The sequence below is a fragment of the Hypomesus nipponensis genome, chromosome 4, assembly GCF_054491055.1.
Source record: "Hypomesus nipponensis isolate SF chromosome 4, ASM5449105v1, whole genome shotgun sequence".
Lineage (NCBI taxonomy): Eukaryota > Metazoa > Chordata > Actinopteri > Osmeriformes > Osmeridae > Hypomesus > Hypomesus nipponensis.
In genome coordinates, this window is record NC_140364.1 from 7,288,337 (window position 1) to 7,309,659 (window position 21,323).

The following is a 21,323-nucleotide window of genomic DNA, read 5'->3' on the forward strand; positions in this document are numbered from 1 at the left end:
CACAGAGAGACTCGGGGGCTTGCTTTGGCGCCGCGCTAAGCGACTTACGCTTAGTGTCCATCATTGTGTAGAGGATTTGCAAACTGTCAATAACTGGCTCTGTGGTCAGAGGCGTGAAAGAGGGAGGGGGGGGTGGGTGGTGGGATAGAGGCTTTACCCAGACTCTGCTGTCCTGTTTCCCCAGGACACGCTGCTGGAGCGCGCCCAGACCTGGAGCTCCCAGAGGATGGAGCACATCCTGATCTGCTGCGTGTGCCTGGGAGACAACAGCGAGGACGCCGACGAGATCATCCAGTGTGACAACTGTGGAGTGACCGTGCACGAGGGTAAGAACTCTTTACCACAGGAACACCGTCCGGGCCATCGGCGCTTTTCAAAATAAAAGCTCCACTCTCCGCCCTAATTAGTCTGTAACTAAGCTAGTGGTTCTAGATTCGCGAGGACCTTTTAAATAAGCCAGGGACTCGCTGTAGGCCGTATTGATGGAATATATATCGGGGGGGGGAATTGTTCTGTGGACGTGGAGCCCCATAGCCCTTGAAATTGCATTATCATCTCGGGGAGCTGGGGGATAAACAGAAAAGTGGGAGTCAGCTTCCTCATCATCCAGCTTCATCAGCCCATTGTGTCTCTGACGTGTTGGAAACAAAATCAATGACTTTTTAAATCGTTTCTGAGACTTGGCCTTCCCTGCCGGACAGGCATAGTTAACGCTACCCATGCAAGGTGGATCAATGTGACACTGCTAATTTTCAATTACTCCAATTGTATTTATTTATTTATTTGCTCCTGTTTTACTGATCTAGAGCACCTGGAGAATCCAGGGCAAGCTTTTCTGCCTGAAGAATTCTTCATCTAAGAGTTGATAAACAGTCTGTAGGTTGTCCTCTCGAGCGAGCTTTCTGAAAGCGTGTTTTAACAGGGCACTTATGCTACGGCATTGAAGCTGGTTCCTCAGATGAATGTGTGCCCCGGGCAGGGACTCTTATTCCTGCCCTCCATAGTTGAAGCTGCGCCTGGTCTTACTTTGCTGAGATTTGTCTCAGGTAACACACAGAGCATGGTTCATGGCGGATGGGTTCAATTGATACAGTGACCCAGGGACCACCTTATGCAATCGTTCATGGCTTCAGCCCTTCTCCATCACTTTCTCCTTTGAGACACAATAGAATATGAATACTTTGTTCTCCAGAGCGGTGGATCGAATAGTTCTGGAATGCCAAGACAGTCTTGTTGTTGTGTTTAAGCCGGCCTTCAGCAGTAGACAGCCTGCTTCCTTCCAAAACAGTGTGCAGTTGGGTGTGTGTACAACCAACCATCAAGCAACACACACACACTTACCCTGCCCTCACACCCAGAGCCACCGAGACAAACGGCTTCATCGCTCGACCACTAGCCTCACTGAAGTAGGGAGTAACCTTGAAACATCCAGGGGGCTGGATGTGCCACAACACCTTGTTGCAAAGTCAGTCCTTCAGAGCAGCACACGAGGCCCTGAGGTCTGTCCCATACGTAGCAACACATGTACGCACCTAGCAAGGAAACACTGCACGGTCTAACAAGATATCAGAAGCAGGACCTGCATTTATCTGGTCCCCTGCGTGCTCCGAAGAGACAGCAGGGAGGAGTCTGGATTGAGGGCCCTGAGAGACAGGCGACGGCAGGCGGAAGGAGCAATCACGGCCATTCCTTATCTTTCTTCCTCTGTCTCTCTCTCTCTTTATCTCTCTCTGTCTCTCTCTCTCTCTTTATCTCTCTCTCTCTCTCTTTATCTCTCTTTCGAAGATGGGCATGTTGTCAGGAATGTTCAAAAGTCTTTAAATGTCTTTGAATTTGGAAATGAAGGGAAGTTCTAAAATGAGCCTACAAATTCTAGAAGATAATAGCTTAATTTGACTGTCTGAGTGCACACTATGTAGGTTTACTTGTTGTAGCTCCCCTCACCAGCTAAAGCTGGGCAAATGTATTCTATTTGACAGTGGGAAAACAAAGCAATATGTGCTCCCTAACGCAATTGAACATGTTTATGTTACTTGAATGGTTCAATTATTCTGGCCCTCCCTTTATTTGTTTTCTAATGTCTTGCTCAATTATAGTTAGAATAATGCATTCCATTTCCAAGACCCTATCTGACTATTAAGGAAATGAATTGAAATGGAATGGCAGACTCCAGGAAAGGCTTGTAGAACAGTCGGCCATTGTTTTGTTGTTTGTAAAAACGAGTGGATGTGCGTTTGAGAGAAGACAATGGAAGACGAAGGAGAGAGAGAGGTAGAAAAGTCATAGCGAGCAAGAGGAAGGCGAGAGGTGAGAGAGAGAGAGAGAGAGAGAGAGAGAGAGCAACATCAGGGGTGTTGTTTCTCCTTCCTTGGTGATAACATAGCTCTGAACTCTTCTCCCTCCGGTGCCTTGAGCCGGGGCGGGCAGGTCCACCCCCTCCAACGTACAGACAGATGTTCTCCCCCCTCCCCTTCCGATACAGCCCCACCTTGCCAGCCGGCTGCCAACCTCACGTGCCAGCCGCGCCACAGCCCCACCTTTGGTGGAGGGGGGAGGTGATCGGGGGGCAGCAGGGGGGCGCAGCCCCCATGGCTGTCCCTGTCACATTGGCTCGCGTGAGCCCCGTGCACTCACACGGAAAGGTGACTCGCTCGTCACAGAGGCGCCGTGTCGCTGCCACGAAAATGGGCAACAGCCAAGGCCTCTCACGCCCCTGTGTGTCTAGCCACCTGGGGGAGGCTGGACGAGCTGGCGCTCTGCCACCTGGAGGAAGACTTTCCAAGCAGCAAGGCAAGATGAAGGCCACAGCCGGGACTGTCGTCACAGCCTCCCGATCCTGAACGTTTTGGTGGGAACGTCCAGTGCCTCCATCTTCTCTATATTCACGACACAAGCCGACCATGGGGGATGTTCTGGTTTCGTGAAAGAGGACAAAAAAAGAACGACGCCAAAGATAAAGGACAAGGGAAGCAATAGGCCGGTCTGTTCTAGAAGAGGGTGGCCCGGCCGAGGATTGCGGAGGCGGAAATGAGAGATGGGCTGTCATTATCTGGAGCTCATGTGAGTCCGCTCCTGACGCTCGTCTTTGTTCTCGGGCGCACGGCGCGGTCGATCCGCCCTCCCTCCTCCACGGATGAGAGGAGACGACCAGATGAAAGGAGGCAGCAGAAGTCCAGTGTGAGAGATCAAAAGCTGGGGACGGGGGCACGAGGGCCTCCTCGAGACCCTAGCGCCCACTCAGCCCCCCAGGGCAGCCTGGAACTCAGCAGGTTGGCTGCTTTTGATGAGCATTCCTTTCCTTTCCTGGCCAGCGGTTTAAGCAGACATCATTACCCAGTACCACACTCCAACTTTAGGGCACCTCACCACTTCTCGTGCCTTTCCCTAAACAACAGTTCTTTGGGTAGAAAGCCCAATTATTGAGTTGTTTGTTTTGTTGGGGGGGGGGGGGGGGGGGGGGGAGAGAGGTTGTCCTTGGTATCTTCCGAATGTCTTGTTTAGCTTTACTGGTAAAATGTAATTGTCGCTGTCCTCATTCAAAGGCGAGCAGCCAATAAAACAGGACCCTCATAAAAGAACACCATTAATAGACCTGTTCCCATTCTACCACCAATTAAATCAGTGTGCTATTGATTTCCCCGTGTTCCTAATGAGTTCTACATCGTAAACTTAATTATTTTTCCCCAATAGTGCTGAATTCATTCAGGGTGGTAGAAGTTTATTTGTTTAAATGCACCAGTAAGAAAAGTTCCTGAAGCGACATTGTGCATCACATTTAGCAGACTCAGTTCATTATAATTTAGACCTAACCAATCCAACACAAAGAAGCAAACTTGTGTTTGGGAGCGAGGAGCGTCTTGTCAGTCATGAGCTTGAGTGTTGAACCCTAGCCTGCCTCAGCCCAGGTCTGGTTTGGCACAGTGTGTAACACCCAGCACATGACCAAGGTCTTCCTCAGTGGCCGTGCCCTTGGTTCCTTCTGCTTCATACCAGGTGCTCAGGTATAACTTCACTCTACGTCAGCACCACTGTGTACGGTACAGTATCCAAGGGTATCATTCACTTTAGGCTGCTTCAGGGAAGCGAATAGTGCATTCCACTCCTTGCCAACTTCCTAAGTCAGCTTCCTAAATGACAGATATACAGCATATGGCCATATTAAGTGAAGGTACATGAACATACCCAGTATGTTTTCCAGTTCTAATGTGTACAACTTGACATGCTTGGTGCCTTGCCAAAGCCGAGATGTTATATTTTCACTTCACAGTTAGAAGCCTAGGAAGTTTATTGTGATTGTTCGGAATGTCTTAAGATTTTATGTAAAACAAAAAGATGTTCAGGGTTATTGTTAGTTTGAATGCATTTTCTTTTGGGTTGTCATTCATAACCACTCTTTTGTCAGTCTAGAGCACTGACTGATACATTTAATTGAATTAACTGTCCCATTGTTCCTTTTAAACAGGGTTAGAAATGAAAATTGAAATCCCCCAAATAAAAAGCGACCATAAAACCTTACATGCCCCTTAATTAGGAAATGATTTATCGCACGGATTAATGCCGCCCATGAAAATGATTGCATTGTTTTAAGAGAAGAGTGCTGCATTTGAAATATCTCCCCATTTTGTCTGGGGTTTGAATCATTGCTGCTGATTTACAAGAAAGCAGCTGGCTGTTTAGATTTCTCTCCTCACCCCACATCTGTCATGGAACCCGCCAATTACTTCACTTGTAATTGGTCTAATACAGGGACTTCTTTCAGCCCCATGAGGTGGTTTTCTCCTCTGCCTTTTCCAAGCTGTTTGGCATGCTAGCCTTGCTTATGCAAGTGCTTTCAAATAGGTCCACTTCATTTTTAAATGAAACCTGTTGCCATTTACGGGTAAATTGAACTAATCAAAGTGCCTTCATCTGCAACAAGTTGGATGGGTTGGTGTAATGAAATCAATATTTTGATATTCAGATATTCTAGTGAAGGGTTCGGCCAAGACCTAATGTAACTTCTAATGAGATGCAATCTTGGCTTTTCATACCTTCCGTCACCCCAAACAATGTATTTATTTGATGGAAATGATTTATGAGTAGGTATTTTATCCGATGAATTTCTGAAAATGTCTACTATTTTGAAATGGAATGTGTAGGGAATGTTGTAGGACCATGAGCTATACTAAATATCGTAACCATTTTCATCAGATCATTCCTGAAGGAAGTCGTAGGGAGTGTAGTGATGGAGCAGGTAGCACAGGACTACTGCAGGTGATCATGAGCGAGGCGTTACTGTAATAGTGCTGCCACATCTCCATCTCCATCACAAGGGGAAACACAGACATGCTTCTGGAATTGTTTATAACTGCAAACAGATTATTACGATGAGATTGCTGCCAACATGAAAATGGGAGCCATCAGTGCGCTGTCAAAATAACAGATTGCTCTTTCCCCATTATGAGCGGCCCATTATTTCAGGCCTTTATCCAATGGGACAAAAACAAACCGCCTCGACATCATGTCGTAACATGCAAGAAAACACAAATACCCATACTGTAAACATTTGCCCAAGTGTCAAAAAAGTGTTTGAAAATGGTAGGGTTACCAAAGGATATGAACTTGGTCACTAGAGTGAATCCACTCCATTCACACCTAGTGAATTAGCTCAAATACTATCTGGCACACCCAGTGAAAGCTACACTGGATCTCGACACGGTTGAAAGTACTTCTTGATTTAGTCAACTACCCTGCTGCCCCCTCTCTCTTACTGCCAAGCTCGTCATTCCTGACAAGGATAATCTTTACTTCGTGGATTACGAAGCTATCCTGTAGTCATCACTTTTTGTCAGCTTAGCTCATATTAGCCAGCACCCCATGGCTTAGCAGTTCCAGCTTTGTATCGCAGTTCAAAAGGAACATCGGAGATTTTCCTGCAACGGTTCAGCCATAAGTCGGTTAAACCAGGGCGGTGAACGTTCAGGGCGCCAGTTCCATGGCTCAAAGCCCAATCAGTGTTAAGCGCCCAACTGTTGCCAGCACTATTCCAGTAAAGTCTTTCTTTGATAAAATAAATGACATTGGCCTTGCCCTTTCCACATGCGGTGGGCAAACACAGATCAGTTTGGTAGGCGCCATGTACATGCTAGATATTGAAGGCAGTTCCATTCGGAGCCGAGGTCCTTGTTTGGAGGTCGTGGTGGAGTCCCAGTGACGTCTCCATTCATTTCTTCCCCCATTCAAATCTTCAGCTGCGTCACTGATTACAATCTTTCAGCTTGTCCCGGAGAAACCTCCATATGACGGTCTGGGCTAAATGGCATGAATAATCGCAGTGTGAATGCAACCACAGTGCAGGGCGAGTCTGGAGTCCCTATCCCCAAAAAGGAGCTATAGAGGACACACACACAGGAACACGATAAAGAAGTGAATCAACAGTGCCGTCTGCCCAGTGTTTGCTTCCTCGGTCTGACTCCCCAGTGTGGTCCACGGCGACGGGCGTCGGGAATGCACAGCATTGAGCCAGGGATTTTTTCGCGAGTCTCTCGCGTCGCTCAGGATGGCCGGAGGCTGGGTCTGTCGAATTAGGAGCCAGTCTGTTATCTCTCCAATGGAGGCAGAGAACTGATTGCTGCCCTCATTGGTAGTGAGGAGCACGCCCGAGCGCTGTAATAGCCACCGTGGAAACGGCATCAACCAAGTGATTGTTTTGGCAACCCCCGGAAAATTAAGAAGACAACTTTAACATGCTCTCTCTATAGGCTTCTCTCTTTGTGTCTAAGGCCTCAATAATATAGATCAAATGTGCCTATTAAAGAAGAAAGAGATTGGAAAAAGCCTGGAATAGAAGGATTATGATAAGAATACAGAGAGGGCGTGTCAGAAAGCTACTCTCTGACCATCCTAGTTACGTGGTTCGACTTTATTACCGCACCATTGTAGGAATTGTCTGGTAAACTCTCTAAAGATGATGCAAACCACACTTGAAGGCCTGTTACGTCACGCAACATATCTCACAAACAAACATGTTTCATGTGTCGAAGGTTGCTATGGCGTCGACGGCGAGAGTGACTCCATCATGAGTTCCGCCTCGGAGAACTCCACCGAACCCTGGTTCTGCGACGCCTGCAAGAACGGCGTCACGCCCAGCTGTGAGCTCTGCCCCAATCAGGACGGGATCTTCAAAGAGACTGACGCCGGGAGGTGGGCCACACAACACAGTTAGCTGACACACAGTTTGGTCTGTACGCTAAGTTTGGACTTGTGTGAAACAGTCAGAAGGGCCTAAAAACGTGTGATGTTGTTATTTGTCAAGTACCGTGGGCAACTGGATGCATACCTCTCAGCTAAATTGCGCACGTACAGAACTGAAGGAACCTAAGGGAAAGGAGAGGGGCAAAACAGGAGCAAGAATAAAAGAATGGAAAGAGTGGGAGAGAGAGGAGGGAGGATGAGAAGGAGGGAGGGGGAGAGAGAGAGAGAGAGAGAGAGAGAGAGAGAGAGAGAGAGAGAGAGAGAGAGAGAGAGAGAGAGAGAGAGAGAGAGAGAGAAAGAGAGAGAGAGAGAGAGAGAGAGAGAAAGAGAGATAGGGGAAGAAAACGAGAGAGGGAGAGAATAGAGTGTGTTATGTGAAGCGTGGAGACTTCAGCCACGTTATCGCTGATAGTGCTCCTCAGCCAGCCTGCACCCGAATTTACTACTTCACTAGAGCATGAAAAACACAGCAAATTAAACTGTGGAGCGCTTGCTTGCTGGAGATGGATATCTTTATATTGGACTTCGGATTCTCTTCCCCAAAGTCCGCATTTGAAATTGTGTCACCAAACTGTAGCCTGTGAACGAAGCTTCAGAAATCTATCTTTGAAGGGTTTATTATTTTTATTTTTTTATGTCTATTAAATAGTTCACTGCTGCTAATTCCACATCGCCTTCTTGATATCTTAATACATAGAGCAAGGCCTATCCTTTTTCAGCTTAAGTTCAACTTTTTTTTCTTGAGCTGGTCATATTGAAACTAAAGGACTATTCCATGACTTTTGCAATTTAACTTCATTTTTTCTTCTTCACATGTTCTTTCAGATGGGTCCACGTGGTGTGCGCCCTCTATGTCCCTGGAGTGGCATTTGGAGACATTGATAAACTGCGTCCAGTAACCCTCACCGAAATGAACTACTCCAAATATGGAGCCAAGGCAAGTGTCAAAGACTTTGAATTTACTGTGGGGGGAAATGGGAACATCTAAGAAATGTTTGCAAGTAATACTCATACTGCTTTTGAAGTATAATACAGGTCAGCCCTTCTTAAACACCATTTCATGGTTTCCCCATGGAGATGACACGTAGTCAAGTAAGGTGAACATGGCAGAAATGTCATGTTTTCATAACCAGTATGACAAACTTAACTTGACATTCAGTTATTCCAGCAATGCTACGGGAGCATGATCCACACTGACTTTGTTCAGGCTCAGCATAAGAAGGATTTCATTTTGGAACTTTCTTTGGAGACAGGAAATGCTGTGTAATATTGTAGTGTTTTATTGTGAGTCACCCAGAACGATTGGAGTGAAACAAGCCCTGCTGGGTGACTGTACAGCATTTTCTGTCAAATCAAGCAAGTCTTATTTATATAGTGAAGGTACTTCACGAGACAACAAAAAAAGCTTTTGAAGGTCAATAAGCCGATACAAGCCGGCACTTTATATGAGAAGGACTACAAGCATTTTACAAATGATTTCTGCTCCGATTCAGAATTTTAGCAAAGTGAAAAGTTCAGTTCAAGTCTTTTATTGTCAGATGCACAGAACAACACAAGGTCAGGCTGAGCACTGAAATTCTAAGTGCTTCTCAATATTACGAGTCTATTACCACGAACATACTAAGTCATTTGCAGCTTTGCAGGTTTTTCACAAATGGTCACCTTTTCCTCCCCATCGCTGACTTCCGTGGCGTTTCCTCTCCGCGGTCTAGGAGTGCAGCTTCTGTGAGGACGCGCGTTTCGCCCGCACCGGGGTGTGCATCAGCTGTGACGCGGGCATGTGCCGCTCCTACTTCCACGTGACGTGCGCCCAGCGGGAGGGGCTGCTGTCGGAGGCCGCGGCGGAGGAGGTGAGACGCGGGGCCGGGGACACACGAGTCACGAGACCCACCGTTTGGCTCTGGAGCCGTGGTTTGTTGGGCAAGGAATTCTCCTTGGGAACGTGGGGAGCTTGGCATGGTGTCCCCGCGGTACATCCTGCTATTGACCAATCCATGGAACGCATTTTCAGACTCGATGATCTGCTTCTCCTTGTCTATAGACTAAGGTGTTATTTCAGTGGCTTCTTGGTCCAAGAGATTGATATTAAAATAATCATTGAAACCATGTGGGGCGCCCATGGGGCCAGTAGAGGTGTGATGTGTTGAGTATTCACGGCATGTCTGTGCTGTAGCTCAGGCATGCGCCCCGCGTCACTTATTTTGACGGCACAAAGACGCTATCGCTGGCCCTGATAAACGGGCCCAGAAAAGTGCCTTCTCACCGAAATCCACTTAATCCAGTCAGCTGTGCAAAAGGCCCCTATCAACAGGTAAGAACGCTGATAGCATCCCCCCTAGCACCTTAAGCCTAAACGGTTCTGGGGGAGCCAGGAGCTTGGAAATGGCTGTGCCTTTTTGTGTGTTTTTTCTTACTCTGGACTGTGTGGTAGAAGAAAAGGAATGTAGAAAGACCCTGCTAGAATGTCATTGGACCAGTGACCAGTCATTTGGAAGCAGGAAATGAAGGCTTGCCTTGGCCCCTCATCCTGATTTTTATTCAGTTTTTACATGACAGTTTATTTTAAGTCCAGGTTTGTTCCCATAATTGTTTCCCAGAAAGGAATGACATTTTGTGTACAGAAATATCATCTAGCCTCTAATAGCATCTCTACCATGAAATGACTCTCGTACTTGTGGCGCAAGTGCAGGTTGCATTCCAAGGCATCGTTTCAAAATAGCGGCCCATGTTTGGACATGTCTCTTTGATGTCTCTTTGATTCCAGGACATCGCCGACCCTTTCTTCGCCTACTGCAAGCAGCACGCGGACCGCTTCGACAGGAAGTGGAAGAGGAAGAATTACCTGGCGCTCCAGTCGTACTGTAAGGTGTCACTGCAGGAGCGTGAGAAGCAGCTGGCGCCCGAGGCACAGGTCAGAGGTCACGCCTGCCATCCGCCCAGTCTGTTAGTTAGGTTCTAGATCATCTCCGCAAAAAAAGGAGGACGGTAAAGTCACCCTCCGTCGTGAATCCCACCGCGACTGGACCCGAGGGCGCCGAGGTTTGCGGAGTCCCCGTTTTAAGATGTGTCGCTGCGGGGATCTGTCCTTCCGCAGGCCCGCATCACCACGCGCCTGGAGCAGTACCGGGCCAAGGCGGAGCTGTCGCGGAACACGCGGCCGCAGGCCTGGGTCCCCCGCGAGAAGCTGCCCCGGCCCCTGACCTCCAGCGCCTCGGCCATCAGGAAGCTGATGAGGAAGGCCGAGCTGATGGGCATCAGCACGGACATCTTCCCGGTGGACACCTCCGACATCAGCGCCAGTGTGGACGGCCGCCGGAAGCACAAGCAGCCCGCGCTGACCGCCGACTTTGTCAACTACTACCTGGGTAAGGGAGGCTCCCGCCTTGGTTGATATCAAAATATGTAACGTGGCTGTCGTCAAAGATCACAGAAAAGGGCCTTTTCATAAAGAGCCACCCTTTTGAGCCGCGTAGGAATCTGTTCTTGTCTCACCGGCTTTTTATGGAGTTCCTCCCTCCAGCCTCTTCAGAGAGCTGAGGGAGGGGATGTGCCAGACATATGTGGGCTCTCAGCATGTAGCCTTGCGTCAAGGCATTTTCTCCCCCAAATGAATAATGATGATGCCAGATGTGGTGGGGAGACGACTGGCCCGCCGGTAACCTTGAAAACACACTCCATTAGCCCCGCCCCCCCCCCCCCCCCCCGGCAGAACGGGCCTATCTGCCATCAGAACACTCTCTCAGACCTCCTCCTCCTCAATATAGATTAGGATCGTGTTATTGATTTGTGGGCCCATTGCTATGCAGAGAGGAACATGCGCATGATCCAGATCCAGGACAACATCTCGGAGCAGAAGAGCCTGAAAGACAAGCTGGAGAGCGAGCAGGAGAAGCTGCACGTGGACTACAACAAGGTCAGTGGCAGCACGCACGCACACCCACGCACCCAGATCCCCCCCAACCACCCCCCAACCCTGTGTGTTGTGAACGCACCGCTTCACCCTCTGACAGGGCCTGCTTGTTTGGGATCATGAATATGCAAGACAGTCATGAACCCCCCCCTGTACCGCTCCCAGAGAAAAGTGGTCTTTTTGGAAGGGGGAAAGGTTTGAGAGACAGGTCAATCCTCCTCCCCCAGTGTGTGACCTCGGTGGCGGGCGCGCGGGCCGCTCCGACGGCCACGGCGAGGGGGGGGCGGCGCCAAAGCGGAGGAGCGACAGTCAGAAGAGTTAATGTTGCGTTCAGTCTCGGGACGCTCGTATTAAAGCGTTATTAATGGAGTGTGTGTTGCTAATTGCGCCCGCTCCACTTGCTTTTACACAGCCCCGGCCTTGGGGACGCTAGGAGAGGAATGGCTGTTCGAAGTTTCACTGCGACTGATACATTTATAATAAAAAATAATCATTAAAAAAAACTGCCAAGGTCTCTCAGCGTGAGAGGGAGAGGGAGAGAGAGAGGGAGAGAGAGAGGGAGAGAGAGAGGGATAAAGAGGGAGGTGAGGGCTCATCTCTCTCAGATTAGGAGGAGCGTGTGGAAACGTTTGTCTTCCGCCCCGTCTCCTGGCCGCCCTGATAAAGTAAAGCCCCGAGTGTTGGGCGTTGGGGTGGACTGGGTTAGCCATCCGGATGTGCGGAGGACGGTTCACCTCCAGTCTGGGCTCCCTCCCCGCGGGCCGGGACAGAGCTCCGCAGCTCTTATCTGCCGTCTGAGGGGCTCCTCTGATCCAGAAATGCCAAGCGCTGGGCTTTTCACGTGGCCGTAAAGTGGGTCCTCTTGATGTTGCGGGTGTGTAAGTGGGAGAACAAAAGGGCTGCTAAGTGGGGGGACCTGGGGGTGGGTGTGTGCGCTCCCTTTCTCTTTTCCCCCCCCCCTCTCCCTCCCGCTCTCACTCTCTCTCCCCTCTCTCTGTCTCTGTGCCCCTCCCCTCACTCTCCCTCTCCCCTTCCTCTCTCTCCCCCACACAGCTCTGTGAGACTCTGGAGGACCTGCAGGGCGTCAACGGAGACCTGAGGAGCCAGGGCCAGGTGTTGTGGTCCTTACTGGGAGGCATGCTAGGCCAGGTAAGCTGTCCTCCCCCTCCTCCTCTCTCCCCCTCCTCTCCCCCTGCCCTCCCGTCCCCCTGCCCAGTCGGCTCTGAGCCCCAGAGCTGCTTACCAGGTTAGGGCAGAAGACCCAGCCCCATGCCTTCCCCACCAGCCCTCCATACTCCGTAATGCTTCCATGAAGGAATTGAGATTGTCAGTAGCGACTGACAAGGGCCCCTGTTGGGTCATTTGGTTGCGCCATAAAAACCTCCCCTATTTGTAAAAAAAAAAAAAAAAAAAAAAAACTTTTCATTTGCACTAACTGATTGACCTGTCATTTGCCATGAAAGCAAACCTGGTTCCCGAGGTAAAAGCTGTCCGCTGCCATGGCAACTGCGCGGAGCCCGAGAACCCTCAGCAACGCCTCTCTTTGTTTAAAGTATAGCAGGGCGGCTCTGAAGAGCCGACTGTCAGCCAACCAGTGGAACATGTTCACACTTAGCAGCTGTGTGAATTATTCAGCATAAGATGAAGCCGTAAACAAGCGTTGCGGGTCCGTTTGAGTCAGGTCTCAACATGCCTGTGTTTGCGAACACGGGGGGAAAAAAATGCTCTCAGACAATATTGATGAAGTGTTGGAATCAATGTTATCTCTATTTAAACGGAATATCTAGAGAAATCAGCAGAAGTGTTGCTTGAGAGCTCTTTACCAGAAGGACTTTCAGTAGGAAACAGTCTGTGTATTGTAACACCATCATAACACAGTCACTCAGCGCTCTGTCAGATGCCTGCGTGTGTGTGTCTGTGTGTGTGTGTGTGTGTGTGTGTGTCTGCCCCCTGCATGTGTGTGTCTCGTGCTGTGATGAGGTGAGAATGAGAGCTGGCGCCTTGACAGAAAGCTACAGAAAACAAGTTACACATATATATATAAGTCCAATGTTTCTCTCTCTTCCTTTCTCTCTTCCATCTTTCTCTCACTTTTGTCTCTATCCCTCTCCAGTTCTCTCTCTCTCTCTGTTACACGCACACACACACACACATATCCAGTGCATGCGGTCCGAGGGAGGGCCTGTGTGATGTGTGCCTGGACAGAGCAGAGCACAGCGGGGGTGTCAGTGAGGAGCAGGGAGGTGTGCAGGGTGGCCCACCAGGGTCACCAAGGGTGGGGGGTCTCCACCTCACGGCCCCAGGGCCAGCTCCACCCCAGCCCCCAGCCCTCACCCTGCAGTGACGCCTCCCTGGTCCTGAACCCCCGGCCCACTTCTATCCAGGGAGCTCAGAGCTCCTTGTGGCCTCCCACACTCACCAGGTCAGCAGTGTTACCAGGCCAGGCTCCCCGGGGGGGCCTCGCCCCCTGGGAGGAGTCCAGGCACTGGCTGGAGACACGGAGTAGACTGGGAATACGAGGACCAGCCCACTGGGGGGAGTCCAGGCACTGGCTGGAGACACGGAGTAGACTGGGAATACGAGGACCAGCCCACTGGGGGGAGTAGATGTACTCAGTCCTTTAGAAAAGCATTGACGTAAGCCGTTGAGAGAATGTATAAGATGCTTGATTAATTGACAGTCGTGTTTGTCGGAGCGTGGGCCCCTGCAGATAGATGGTAGAGAAGGACCAGAGGCAGGGAGCGAGGCAGGAGGGGGAGGAGGCAGGAGGGGGAGGAGGCAGGAGGGGGAGGAGGCAGGAGGGGGAGGAGGCAGGAGGAGGAAGAGGCAGGAGGGGGAGGAGGCAGGAGGGGGAGGAGGCAGGAGGAGGAAGAGGCAGGAGGGGGAGGAGGCAGGAGGGGGAGGAGGCAGGAGGAGGAGGAGGCAGGAGGAGGAGGAGGCAGAAGGGGGAGGAGGCAGGAGGAGGAAGAGGCAGGAGGAGGAGAGAGGGCGAGGAGACGAGCGGGAACGCCGGAGAATCCGCAATGACCGTCATCAATCACGTAATTAGAAACGTGCGCAGTTTAAGTAGCAACATCAGTCAAGGCGCCGTTCGCTTTTGTGTCATCTATCTGCGACATTTTCATTTCCGATTTGTCATTCCGCCACGTACATTACCACAAATTATTGATGTTCCCAAAGGGAGCCCCCGCATCCCTCCCTCGGAGCCGGGGTCCACGTTTGCGTCCGCGCATGATTTACCAGAGGAACAACAACACCCTCCCTACTCGAGTACCGGCACTTGGAACTGGACGAGTCGAACCCAGCAGGCCCGCGGACCCAGCAGGAAGCGCTACCTGACTGGAATGCATGGACACCTACAGCAGTGTTCCAATGGGCTGCCGCTCACGTCGTTTATGCATGTAGGCGAGCATGCAGAACGCTCCTCTTTGGAGGGGCGCCTCAGACAGAGACCCTGGGAGGCCCCGCCACAGACCCCCCCCCCCCCGCTCCCACAATGCCGTCGTGTCCGTCCCCCGCGGCGACCGCGCTCCATCTGGCTGCCACTCTGAACACGCCAGATGGCCCGGGGCTGGCACCTTTATTTTTAGCCAAATACCTTCAAACCCCCCTCTCCCTGGCTCCCGCCCCCCCCCCCCCCCCCGCAGCTCTGATAGGTCCAGCAGGCCGATGTGAGGGTTGTCCGTATCAGTAAAGGGGGCTTGTTTCCCACTGGGGGGAGGCAGACAACTGTGGTCCACTATTAGGAGATAACCCCCCTGCCCCGTAGCTCCCCCCAGCCCTGCCGCCCTGGCCTCCGCCTCTCCGCCTCTCCGCCCCCCCCCCCCCTCCCCCCCACCGTGATGACCAGCGCTGCACGCTGCGGGGCCAGACTGAGCGCGCTCAGATTAGAGACGCCCCCGGGAGAAGGCTGTCTGTTTGGTGGTGGCGGCGGCGACGGGCCCTACCAGATACCAGATAAGTTTTCTAATTAACCTGGACAGCAGCGACGCGGCCACCATGCTGGGCAGGGGGCCCGCGTACGGACTCTCTCTCCGCCAACACCCCCACAGGCTGCCTCTCTCGCCCCCACGGCACGCCTGTCCTTCAACAGCCGCACGCGTCTGCGAGGGGGGGGAACAAAAGTTGGAACAGCAACTCCCACCAGGCGCGCTGAAGTGAAGGCAGCCGTTTCGCGGGTGTGTGTGTGTGTGTTTTTGAGGGGTTGGTGTGTGTTTTTTTTCTGCGACAGAAACTGAACTCTCCAGCTGTTCTGAGAGCCCCGAAGGAGAGGAGGCCGAGCAGGAGGGAGGGAGGAGCCTCGGGGAAGTGTGCCAACCTCCCAGACATCCTCTACAGGTAACAGCAGCCCAGGGGGCCAGGGGAAACACACCGCCAAGATTGATGGCAACTCCCCTCGGGCCGGGTTGAATTGTTTGACCCCATTGTTCCTTGGGGAGGGGGGGGGGGGGGTAGGGTATTCACCAAGGGTTTGATGGCATATGCTGTGCTTTTATCGGAGGATGTTTTTTCAAAGGAGTTGTCGTTTCTCGGATCTTCTCTCCGAGTTGTGTTTGGATTCACCGTGGTGGGTGTGTGAGTGTGTGTGTGTGTGTGTGTGTGTTTGTTTGTTTGTTTGTTTGTTTGCGTCTGCTCTCGGGTGCACCTGTGCTGTGCCTATTTTCACGTGTGTGCGCGCTTGTCTGTGTGTGCACGGGCGTGTGTGTGTGTGTGTGTGTGTGTGTGTGAGTGCAGCTGTGGGATCTGTAAGAAGAACCAGGACCAGCACCTGTTGCTGCTGTGTGACACCTGCAAGCTGTACTACCACCTGGGATGCCTGGAACCACCACTCACACGCATGCCCAAGAAGACCAAGAACAGCTACTGGTGAGACACAGGGAGAGGGGAGACTAGCCACGCACCAGGAGCACACATTAGAGAGAGAGGGAGAGGGAGAGGGAGAGAGGGAGGGAGGGAGGGAGACTAGCCACTCACCAGGAGCACACATTAGAGAGAGAGAGAGAGGGAGAGAGAGAGAGAGAGAGAGAGAGACGGAGGGAGGGAGGGAGACTAGCCATGCACCAGGAGCACACATTAGAGAGAGAGAGGGAGGGAGGGAGGGAGACTAGCCACGCACCAGGAGCACACATTAGAGGGAGAGGGAGAGAGGGCGACAGAGAGAGAGAGAGAGAGAGAGAGAGAGAGAGAGAGAGAGAGAGAGAGAGAGAGAGAGAGAGAGAGAGAGAGAGAGAGAGAGAGAGAGAGAGAGAGAGAGAGAATAACGAGAAGAGAGGGAAAGAGTGGAAGGGAGGGAAGGAGGAAGGAGAAGAGTGTGTTACATACCCAGACACCTGGACCAGAGTAGGGAGGTGAACTGACTGACACACACACACACACACACAGTGTATCAGTGAGCCCCATGCCTCCCTGTCTGTTTGGCACGTGGATGAAAAGAGCACGTTGTTGTTCACATACAGAGGAAGACACATTGCTGTTCACCCGTGATTTGCTCACATTAAGTGTGACATTTCAGCTTGGCGCAGAGAAGGGAAACATGCAATACACACACCCACACACACACACATATAGGCCTACACACACACTCACATAAATACATTCTCTCACAGCATGATTTCCATGTCAGGAGCTGTACAGTTACTTTGTGCTTATTTCTCTATGGAAGGAATTGTGTTGTTTCTGCCACTTAGTGAGCAACTTGATAGAGTTTTTTGCTGTGTGTGTGTGTGTGTGTGTGTGTGTGTGTGTGTATGCGTGTGTGTACATGTTTGTGTGGCACAGCCAAGTCTTTGCTAGTGATTGGAGTCATTCATTTAATCCATGAATTAAAAAAGCGGGATGCCGTTCTGCTTCACCGGGTGAAAATGAGACAGCGTTTGAAAGATAGAATTGTGTGGTGGCCAAGTCATACCTAATTCCAGGGATGCACATGCCCAGAATGCACCCGGGCAGCAAGGTGCACGTCCTGTAACAAACACAGACACACAGAGGACACCCAAGTTCACTCGGTGCACTTGACTTTGACTGTGAACACACCTGTCCGAACAGGCCCACTCGCCTGCCTGTATCGAGCAAGCTAAAGACCGCGTTAGGTTTCGTACAGATACGAGGTGCGTCGTGTCAGTCAGTCGTATTTTGATTCGAAGACATATGCTAGGACACCTCTCAGGAGAAGCCGGGCTCCAGGTTTGAGATGTTCTCACCGTGTCGGGGGGGCTTCTGAAGCTGACAGTGTCCTCTCTCTCTCTCTCTCTCTCTCTCTCTCTCTCTCTCCTTCTCTCTCTGTCTGTCTCTCTGTCTGTCTCTCTTCCTCTCTTTCTCCCTCCCTCCATCTCTCTCCTTCTCTCTCTCTCTCTCTCTCTCTCTCCTTCTCTCTCTCTCTCTTTCTCCCTCTCTCTCTCTCTCTCTCTCTCTCTCTCCTTCTCTCTCTCCCTCTCTCTTTGTCTGTCTCTCTCTCTTCCTCTCTTTCTCCCTCTCTCTCCGTCTCATTCTCCCCAGGCAATGTTCCGAGTGTGACCAGGCCAGCAGCGACGAAGCCGACATAGCCATGGAGACGCTACCAGACGGCACCAAGAGGTCCAGGAGGCAGATTAAAGGGCCAATCAAATTCATCCCTCAGGACCTTTCTCCAGAGCCCAAGAAACTGCAGGTGAGAGGCACGGTGTGTATCGACACACCGCAGCGCTACCCACACTCATCACCAAGCTGCTCCTCACTCACAGCATGGTCACTCTGGTGGAGTTAGAGAACAGTCGACATTGTCCTTTTTTGTAATCTTTTCAACACTTGAAATTGACAGTCGGCTCACTAATTTAGACTTAGCCTAAGAAATCAGAGTAAGTGATCGATCTGTGCTGATTAGAAAGCATTGACCCGAGCCATCGTTCGACTCACGAGTCTTCAGAGAGGTGACCAGCCTTCCAGACAAGGTCACAGCGTGGCCACTAGACAACCAAACCAACAACACCTAGGGGCCCAGAACCACAAGTTGTGACCGTTTGATGATGTCATGTGTCTGAGAGTGGAGCTGGGAGCGCTGTGGACGTGACGTTCCACTGAGACAGCCGAATGGAGAATTGAAGACGGAAGAAGCGACCGCAACCTCGTCTCCTACAACGTAACAGGATAAAAGCCTGTGTGTGTGTGTTATGGTGTGGCGAGGCTCGGTTAATCCGCTGTTGCCGGGTAAGCCTGCGCGTGCCGGGCCCATCCAGGAGCCCCGTGGCGTGTGAGCTGCTGGGCTGTCTGTCAGCTGGGAGGAGCAGAGCGAGATAGGGACGCCGCCGTGTCTGTCCTCATGGATCCCACTTATCTGTCCCCTCCATACCCCTGATCCTGCGATACTCCCGCCTAGCCGCCCAGCCCTCCTCCCTCAAGGAACGCCCGATACTCATCTCGGAGGGAGGGGGGGGGGGGTGGTGTGTGTGGGGGGAGGGTGCTCCGACAGCCTGCTCTCTCTCTCTTTTTTTTTGGTGTGTGTCTTTTGCGCCCTCTTTTGTATTAAGACACTGTCAATAACTCCCAGCCCCCTCCTCTCCCCCAGCCCCCTCCTCACCCCCAGCCCCCTCCTCACCCCCAGCCCCCTCCTCACCCCCAGCCCCCTCCTCTCCCCCAGCCCCCTCCTTACCCCCAGCCCCCTCCTCACCCCCAGCCTCCTCCTCACCCCCACCCTCCTCCTCTCCCCCAGCCTCCTCCTCACCCCCAGCCTCCTCCTCTCCCCCAGCCCCCTCCTCACCCCCAGCCCCCTCCTCTCCCCCAGCCCCCTCCTCACCCCCAGCCTCCTCCTCTCCCCCAGCCCTCTCCTCTCCCCCAGCCCCCTCCTCACCCCCAGCCCCCTCCTCACCCCCAGCCCCCTCCTCTCCCCCAGCCCCCTCCTCACCCCCAGCCTCCTCCTCTCCCCCAGCCCCCTCCTCACCCCCAGCCTCCTCCACTCCCCCAGCCCCCTCCTCACCCCCAGCCTCCTCCTCTCCCCCAGCCCCCTCCTCACCCCCAACCTCCTCCTCACCCCCAGCCCCCTCCTCTCCCCCAGCCTCCTCCTCTCCCCCAGCCTCCTCCTCTCCCCCAGCCCCCTCCTCACCCCCAGCCTCCTCCTCTCCCCCAGCCCCCTCCTCTCCCCCAGCCCCCACCCCCAGCCCCCTCCTCTCCCCCAGCCCCCTCCTCTCCCCCAGCCTCCTCCTCTCCCCCAGCCCCCTCAGCTCTTCTGGGGAGCCCTAGTCCTCCGTGCGCTCTCGCTGCTCCTGACAGAGAATAGGACTTCCTCAATAGAAATGACACATATAAAAAAAAAACAGTTAATCTCTTTTCCTTTTCACACATATATATATATATATATATATATATATATATATATATATATGAAAAATGAAATAAAATAGCCCTAAAGACGTGCTGTCTCGAGGCGTGTTCGTGTGCCCGTGTGCGTGCACGTGTGTGTGTGCCAGAGGAGCAGCAGCAGGCCTCGTCTGGGTTCATGTGTTTTCTCCGTCAGCTCCCTCCTGCCCGCCAGTCTGCAGAGGACCCTGCTGGAGTACCAGAGGGATTAAGCGGCTTTTCTGATTTCTCTCTCTGCCTCGTCCGCCCTGGTCCACCAGCTTCAATGCAGCATTTATCTTCAAATGCAAGGCGCACCGTGGCAGGCGCTGAAAGGGCCCTGTTTTGCATTTTTAATGCTTTTACCAGGGCGCCCTCGCTGGCTCTGCTCTAAAGCCCTGTTCCACTTTATCAGGGTTAGTTAATCGACCTCCCGCCGGCCTCTCTCTCCCTCTCTCTCTCTGTGTATGTGTGTTTCTTCTGTGCGTGTGTGTGGGGGGTACCATGCTCTGGGGTGACATGGCCAAGGGTCACATGAAACATGGACATCTCATGTCTTTGTTATGTCCCTCCAGTGTGTGAAACCTGCTCAAGGATCACCTCGAAATCAGACTAGTACTCCTGAAATATTTGGTTTATATTTCCAGACATCTAATATATAATCTATACAGTGACTTGTTGCGACTAAAATAACCTAGTACATCCTAATCAGCAACAATCTAGATCAATACACACTCGGCACTCCCCCTGCAACACTTCTGGGCAATCTGAGTGGAGGCTCCCATATGAACATGATGTCATTAGTCTACTGAGAGTCATGAGAATTAAGTTGCTCCATCTAGTTACTGCTAGGGCCTATGCTCCGTTAATTATTCCAGTCCAATGTGAAATGATTCATGGTTGTTAAAGATGCAATGGTGTACTTAATTAAAAGATTGATTCTGCACAGGTTTAAATGTAATTTTCTCACCTGTGCTGAGCTTGTGATTAGGTGTGTGTGTGTGTGTGTTTCACTTGAGTTTGCATAGCATTGAGCTCTAATATAGATCTGTGTTGATATTTTCCTGGCCTTTAATAGATTACCCAAATAGAATCTGCAGTAATGAAGAAATAATGTAATAAAAGTCCTCCCTTTGTTTGGTGGAGCTGTTTTGAAGGAAGTGACGAAGGTCTTCCAGAGCCATTTGGCACTGTTCTTGCAGTTAGCGTTTATAATAATAAGTGTTCCATCTGGCCAAGTGGTGGTGAGCCAAAGGCGACAGATGGAATTGTTTTCCCAATCTGTTTAAATATGTTGACCATTCCCCTACTCCCCCTTAAAACACGAACCAAAAAAGGCCGTCAGGGACTTGTGTTGTCTAGTGTGTTATATCCCAACTCCCTCAGACGCACCTCCAAACCTGCCTCTGGTAGGTCGTTCAGGGCTTCAGCTTGGACCTCTTGAAGCATGTTGACAACGGAACCTGTGTGTGTGGGTGGGTATGTGTGTGTGTGCGTGTGTGTGTGTGTGTGTGCGTGTGTGTGTGCGTGAGAGAGAGAGAGACAGAGAGAGAGAGAGAGAGAGAGAGAGAATGTGTGTCTGGGATGAGGACCTGTACTCTCCTTGAATCTCCCATCTCCTTGGTTTCCTGGCATGTTCACCAATCCAGTCGAGTCCATCAGCATGCCCTGCTGCTGGAGTGGCCCTCCTCCGTCCACCTGCCTGCCCATCAGTCTGAAGGGTCTGTTGGGTTGTGGACAAAGACAGCTCACCTCCTAGGAATAGGACCAGCTGGGCCCAGCATGAGGGATGGGATTCATCCAGAGCAGGCCCAGGAGAAGCCCATGGTCTCACTGCTCAGTACATGTGCAGGTCCACTCTCTGTTGGAACAC

General features: G+C 51.7%; 1 protein-coding gene across 3 annotated transcripts in view; it reads left to right on the forward strand.

Annotated features, from left to right (window-relative positions):
* The window catches only part of phf14 (PHD finger protein 14), a 49,881-nt gene that overhangs the window by 2,933 nt on the left and 25,625 nt on the right, over positions 1-21,323 (forward strand). For 2 of the 3 annotated variants that reach the window (XM_084696064.1, XM_084696066.1), the window contains exons 4-14: positions 185-326; positions 7,023-7,182; positions 8,059-8,170; positions 8,946-9,083; positions 9,998-10,144; positions 10,328-10,598; positions 11,040-11,146; positions 12,197-12,292; positions 15,375-15,481; positions 15,878-16,009; positions 17,639-17,789. In XM_084696064.1, the coding sequence (XP_084552190.1) occupies positions 185-326; positions 7,023-7,182; positions 8,059-8,170; positions 8,946-9,083; positions 9,998-10,144; positions 10,328-10,598; positions 11,040-11,146; positions 12,197-12,292; positions 15,375-15,481; positions 15,878-16,009; positions 17,639-17,789 (1,563 nt within the window). The remainder of the gene's footprint in view (positions 1-184; positions 327-7,022; positions 7,183-8,058; positions 8,171-8,945; positions 9,084-9,997; positions 10,145-10,327; positions 10,599-11,039; positions 11,147-12,196; positions 12,293-15,374; positions 15,482-15,877; positions 16,010-17,638; positions 17,790-21,323) is intronic. The other variant, XM_084696065.1, reaches the window with a different exon arrangement.